Source organism: Hermetia illucens, chromosome 2, assembly GCF_905115235.1.
Source record: "Hermetia illucens chromosome 2, iHerIll2.2.curated.20191125, whole genome shotgun sequence".
In the NCBI taxonomy this organism is placed as follows: Eukaryota; Metazoa; Arthropoda; class Insecta; order Diptera; family Stratiomyidae; genus Hermetia; species Hermetia illucens.
Window position 1 is genome coordinate 173,752,159 of NC_051850.1, and position 6,657 is coordinate 173,758,815.

The 6,657-nt window shown below is 45.2% G+C and overlaps 1 protein-coding gene across 1 annotated transcript; it reads left to right on the forward strand.

The window, feature by feature from the left end:
- The first annotated feature begins 677 nt into the window (after positions 1–677).
- On the forward strand, positions 678–1,570 carry LOC119649610 (adipokinetic hormone). Its single transcript, XM_038051830.1, has 3 exons — positions 678–813; positions 1,090–1,221; positions 1,333–1,570. Exons 1-3 carry the CDS (start codon positions 745–747, stop codon positions 1,369–1,371), a joined length of 240 nt encoding a protein of 79 aa, XP_037907758.1. The 5' UTR covers positions 678–744; the 3' UTR covers positions 1,372–1,570.
- The last annotated feature ends 5,087 nt before the right edge of the window (positions 1,571–6,657 follow it).

Below are 6,657 nucleotides of genomic sequence, written 5' to 3' on the forward strand. Positions count from 1 at the left end.
TAATACTCCGTTCCCATCTGGAAATATAGATATCTACCTACTATTAAACATAGAATAGATACTTGTCACCGGGAATCTTTGAGCATCCCCAAGGTATTAGCATGATTTTATTGGAACTAATTTGAATAAAATTCGAACCGTTCCAGAATATCCCCAAATACTGGAAACCGCTAATAATAGCCCAACAAATTAGGATATGATACCCAAAAACCAGCAGGGGACACATATCAAATACCCACGTGTACATACGTAATTGCTCATATCATGAACCTGGATCTTAGCTGGATCGGTGCTCTCTGATAAATATATCTTGTATCTAGACGCAAAACGTTACACCCTCGCATCCTGTCTGGAAAACTATATAATATTAACGATTCAAACAACTACTAAGGTATCACAGCAGACATCCTAAATACGTAAAAGCACAATTCTCTTCATCATCCGTCATCATTATAAGCATCACACTAATCATTGGTTTCATACAGGACCCTTCGTTCTGTATATCTAACAGAAACTCACATACATACGCTCGTGCATATGTTTAGCATGTAGGTATAAGCGTATTTTACAAAACGTATCACCACAGATTTCATTCATATTATGTCCTTTCTCGTGATAATTAAATGAATCCCTAGAAGTGTATCAACAATTTTCAGTATAAATAATAGGCGTTGCGGTACTTTTAGCATCAGTGTAATTTCGAGTACAGTAGTCATCAATTCACAAGTGTTGAACCTTTTCAGAATGGCATCTCCCCGACTGATCCTTTTAGCTGTTTTGTTCGTAGCTTGCCTATTGTCCTGCAGTGCTCAAGTAATTTATATTCTATAAAAAAATATGTTAAGAAAATCGGAGGTTGTAGCAAAGTTTTCAAAGTGAATTTTTAATGTCCTTATTCTAAGGATAATAAGTACATTTGGTAAACTAATATCCTTTGAATGGATCCTAGGAAGAAGTGCAAGTGTAAAATGCAGTGTGCAATACTCAAAGCAATAAAACAAACCCGTGATTTTTAGATGCTTTAATATTTCCTATGAATTATGAAAACTTAGGAAAAACTAAAGGAGAAAATTGATTTTTCCTCAACAGCTAACTTTCACACCAGGATGGGGCAAGCGAAGTACTAATAATATGTTCGGAAACTCCGCTGGAATGAACAACAGAGCGCTCGGATGCAAAAGCTCAACTGAATCACTTCTAGCAATTTTCCACTTTATCGAGGTGACCTTCATGGCAACATAGCATAGATAATAATTTTATCATAATTTGCATATAATTCTCGTATGAGTTACCTCGAATCTAAATCAATTCCTATCTCTTCTCTTCTGCCAGGCCGAAGCGCAAAAGTTCTTGGACTGCAACCAAAAGTGATTCCATCCCTGATCAGCAAACCATGGCGCTTTTGAATACTTCTAACGACAACAACAACGATAACGACTGTGTACAATATTATTATGCTATTTAGAGAACAAAATGATGAGCACTTGTTGGATAGATTTTATTTTCTTGATACAACCCATTTACTGTATTTACCGATATTGTGACAATATATAATTGGCATAAGTTGAAATGATTTGGAGTCATTTTTTTGTGATACGTGTTCGCCCAGGAGGGAGTCATCCAATTCCTTATTAAAGCTTATAGAGTGCGAGTTTCGAAAATAATGGTCGATACATAATATTCTTTTTTATACCCGGAGGTGTTAAAAAATCTTAGAAAGACACATCTATTTCAGCTCTGCCGTGTGAACGTCAAAGCTGGCAGATATCCCGCGGGACCCCCATTTAGGCATTACTTCGCGGGCGGGCTTACTTTCCGTAGACCTTCATATTTCCAACTCTGCAGTCTTCGGCTACTTTACTTCCCTCAGCAGCTCCATTCTGCCTTTAAGGTGCAACCTCCGAATTTGGGTTTATATCCGCAACATTGTGTGGATAACCGAAGTCCAGTTTGCCTCCGACCTGAACATTTCCCAGATTAAGTTGTAGCGGCTCACGCCGATTCCCAAGACTCCTCTCAGGCTTCTTCTCCGGGTCCTCTGAGATCCCACGATATCTGTAACAGTTTGGGGCATCATCCACACCGGTTCGATGCAGATACGTTCGGTAGCAGCCACCGTGTCCAGTAAGAAAGTGCGTGAGGTGATAGTGGTGTCCTCGGTCAAGCCATTCCCTAATATCAAGAATAAGCTTGTATGTCCACCGGCCCTTCGACGACTCTCTTGCCGTCCGCTGGTGATCTGCTTCCGTTCCTAATGGACCCGACGGCCTCCATCCATACAGGCATCGCATCTCACTTGCTAACAGGTCAATAGAAACCATCACTGCGATTACGAACAAGCATCATCCGAACTAGTTCGAAATGCGCTGCATACCCCCAGTGGAATCAGACGATAGACAGAATTAATCTTCCCCCAGTTCTGTACGTTGTCCAAAGCCTCCGCCCAAACAAGCGACGCTTACAACAATATAGACCGCACGATGCCAGCTATCAGCAGCCTCCTACACTGTTTTGGCCCACCTACGCTCGGCATCAGTCTGGCAAGAGCCGTGGTGGCCTTTGAAGCTTTTTCATGCCCTTTGAAACTCAGCCTGGCATCAAGAGTCACGCCAAGGTATTTGACGGTCGGCTTTGAGACGATCATATGGCTTCCAACCCGCAGACTGATCGTATTTATTTCCGGCGATTTGTAATGAGGATTGCCTCCGTCTTTTCCTTCGCCAGGCTCAGTCCGGCCCCATCAAATCAGGACCTTACAACCATGACCGACTCGATTGCGTAAACCTCCACATCCTCTGGAAGTTTTGCAAAGATCACTATGGTCAGGTCTTCTGCAAAACCGACCGACAAGTAACTCTCGATTAGCTTAGCTAAGTAACCAGGTGCATTAATGTTGGCCAATGACTCCTTAATGCGGCCCCAGTTGGCGGAATGGAATGCATTTTTTACATCCACCGTCACCACGGCACAGCACTTGCCAGAAAGCATTGCCTCTCGAGCCAGGTACACCACTCTTCCCACCGCGCCAACAATAGAGCGAGCTTTCCGGAACCCACATTGTTCATCCGCAAGACCATTCCCGTCTTTCACGATTGGGAACAATCTATTGTAGATGATGCGCTCGAACATCTTCCCCACAGTGTTCAACAAGCAGATAGTCCGATAGGTATTTATGAACCAATCAGGTCTGGTCCCCACCGCCTGCAGCACTTTATTAGGGATGCTATCCAAACCCGGAGCCTTACCATCGCCGAACCTTCCGCAGACCTCCCGAAGTTCTCCCTCGGTAAAGCGAGGTACTAGATCCATCTCCATTTGCTCCTCGTATGGTGAGAAAAGCGCGTGGTTACCATTTTTCGTAGAAGCCGTGGACAGGTCACCTGGGGCGATTTTGGCCCCTGCAACTTCTTCATAACCAGCCTGTGGGCCATGCCCCAGCGATTTATGTTGGCATCCACACACAGTCGCCTTTTGCTCCTACGAATGGCCTCCTTTTTTCTGCCATGCAACGTCCTATAATTCCGTTCGCGCTGCTTGTGATCGAGTCTTCCCCTGGATCATTGGAACTACCTTCTTACTCGATGGCATGCCGATCTTAGCTCCCCGATTTCGCTATTCCACCAATAGTTTGGCTGTTGCTCTGGCTGTGGCTCTCGCCCGTCGCATGCTTCGGTCACCCATCGCATGATTCTCGATGCCATTTCGGTCGCCGTGCCATTCAAATCGTCATGACCCGCCAGAGCTTCGGACAACACAATCCTCCTCAAACGCCTTCATCGTCTAGCCCGGCATCCCTACTCGCTTTCTGCGAGCATTCAACCCGCCACTTGGCCCACCAGCGACTTTTTAAAAGATCGCCTGATGGTTCCTGTGGGTGTAATGCTCACTGATATGCCAGGTAGTTCCCCTTGCCAATGCGGAGCTCACATACGTGAGGTCGACGAGAGAGCCCAGGCCTCTCCCTCTGAACGGAAATGAGTTCCCAACATTGACAAGTGCAACATCCAACTCGGCAAATACCTCGAGCAGGATACGTCCTCTCTCGTTTGTCCTTCCCACTCACAGGCCCAGGCATTGAAGTCACCCGCTATGATTTTCGGGGTATGACTCTTTGCGTCCAGCACCAAATGGTGCAGCATCTTTTGGTACTGCGCACCCGTTGCGCTAGGAGGAGCCCATCTTTGCTCTCACGAAACCAGTTTCCGGACGTTGCATAACTTCCTGAACGTACGCCCATATCGCTACCTTACCGATTTGGTCCCTGGTCCAGACATCGTCACCGTAGTTGCGATAGGGTTCACAAATAATGGCAAAGTCAATTCCCTTTTCTCGGATGGTCTGTGAGAGGAGGTATTGCACCGCTTCACAGTTGTTGAGATTTATTTGAATCAATCTCATTTGAGCCTTGTAGTTAGTGCTCTCCTGAACACTGAACATCTGCTACTGCCAGTAATATGTCGGTTGTCGATGTTCTCCTTACCTTCGCACAGCATGCATTTCGGGTCAACTGTGCACCCGTCGACCTGCTCCGCACTTTCTGCACCGCTTTGATCTATCGTGGGCGCCGCTGCATGTTGCGGCTATGTGCCCAAAGTCGAGGCACCTGAAGCATCTTTTCATGTCCACACGCTATCTGAGTCGAAAGTTGACCCAGCCTATCTTCATTCTGCCCGCCGCTAGTATTTTGGACGCTGTCTCTATTGGTAGGCTGACAACTGCAGTCTGCGTCCCCCCATAAGCCTTTCGCATCGATTTGACTGCCGATTCCTAAAGTCCCGAAAGATGGAACACCTTTTCCAGTGCTGCGTAGACATCCTCCTTCGTGGTGACCTCATTAATGTCCTTGCCCTCGAGAGTTACCTCCTGCCATCTGGCCCTTACTTCAGCCTACTGGCTAAGGGATTTTTCCGTCTGGCCGAGGAATTTTTCCGCTGTTTTATCATTACAGTTCTTTAGCTCCAGCATGAGATCCCCTTCTGCGACCGCCTAATTCGGTTGACACTGTTTTCTAGATCTCTAAGCTCTGGGTCCGACTTAACTTGCTTAAGAATGATAATAAGCTAAAACTACTCACCCCATTACCAGGTTGTTACCAAATGTAAAATAAGTTATCATACATAACATGACTTCTTCAATTTGATTTGCTGTTACTAATCCCATTTTCCCCCAAAGATATCTCAATTTTCATTTCATTTTTTTTTCAAATAGTGAATTACCTAAGTATCTAAATTTTCTCCTAAAAGTGCAGATTTGCATGTTTGCCTCGTTTATCTTATGCCGCATCCAGACGCTTACTATAATATTTGCCAAAACCTCCAAACATTCAACAAATATTTACCTTGATTTTACGTGTCAACATCGACATCATGTGCAAGTACGTTACACTAGCCACAGACGTACAACCAAGGTATCAAGCAAGTCGTTGGTTGCTTGACCTTATCGGCCAAGGGCAACTTGTCCGCAGACATGCAATCTCGCTGTAACCGCCGACAAACATGCACTCTCCTTGCAACTGACAGCCTACTTGACAACTTGCTTGCACGTGCAGGGCTTCTTTAAAGATTCATTTAGGATTAGTGGCAACTGATCTTAATGGAATCTGTGTTTCAAAATTCTTCTATAGGAAGCTCGATGGTAGTGCACGCGCATATACATTTTTAAGGTTTTGTGTCAAACAAAACTTTATTACACTCGTTTTAATGTCTATCTGTCCATTTGTCCGTCTGTCTATCTGTCTTTTTTTCCATCATGGATACGCATCTAGAATCTAGGACACGCATGTCGAACTCTTACTGACTAAAACCTCCCATATTTTCTCCACACTCTCCCCGCGAGACCACCGTTCTGGTATTGCTTCGCGGGGCTGTTCAGTTCTTAGCTGTTCACTCTAAACGAGCTGCTTCCGCTTTGCGTGGCATTAATTACAGTAGTTTCCTTTCTATATCTCCGCTGCTCCTTCTAGCTGCTGATGGACCCGTTTCACCGCCATGCTATTAACATAGTATGCTGGTTCCAAGCACAGTAAAAGAGGAGGGTTTGCGGCAACATATTTTGTACTATCCTCGGTAAAACAAGAAATATCAGGGAAAGAGATAAATAGAGTATAGTTGGAGTTATTCCACTATCCTAAATCCTACCTGATCTCTCTTGGTGATAGATACCGCGACAGGCCGACCAAGAAAATGTACGAGTATACAATGTCGTTAGAAACAACATTATCGGATTGAGTCACAAGCCTCGAGAAAATGCTAGGGCGTCCACATCAGTTGACGCGGCAGACAGGCCCCGGTTCTGCCGAGAAATGGGCAAGGGTTCTTGACGCATGGACGGCGTCAGGATATAAGCAAGTTAGTCCGAACACCCCTAACTGGGAAGACCAAGGAACTCAAAAGAGCCCTTCGGAAAAGGCGCATTGATATCTGCGCTCTGCAAGAAACCCGATGGTCTGGTTCCAAAAGCTGCGACATTGAACGCGAACCCGGTAAAAATGGGGATAAACTTCTCTATATTGATAGCCCACACACTCAATATGGTGTTGCCATTCCCATCACAGAAGGTTTCCGTGATGCCATTAAAGAAAGCGGACGATTTGATGATCGGCTGATGACGCTCACCACTATATCAGCTGATCGCACTACTCACTTCTTCACCGCGTAC

Excerpts from the sequence above, each read along its gene's own strand:
- LOC119649610 (XM_038051830.1), top strand. The coding sequence starts at position 745 with ATGGCATCTCCCCGACTGATCCTTTTAGCTGTTTTGTTCGTAGCTTGC. Across the intron at positions 814-1,089 it reads TATTGTCCTGCAGTGCTCAA|CTAACTTTCACACCAGGATG; the intron begins GTAATTTATATT and ends TTTCCTCAACAG. Across the intron at positions 1,222-1,332 it reads CAATTTTCCACTTTATCGAG|GCCGAAGCGCAAAAGTTCTT; the intron begins GTGACCTTCATG and ends CTCTTCTGCCAG.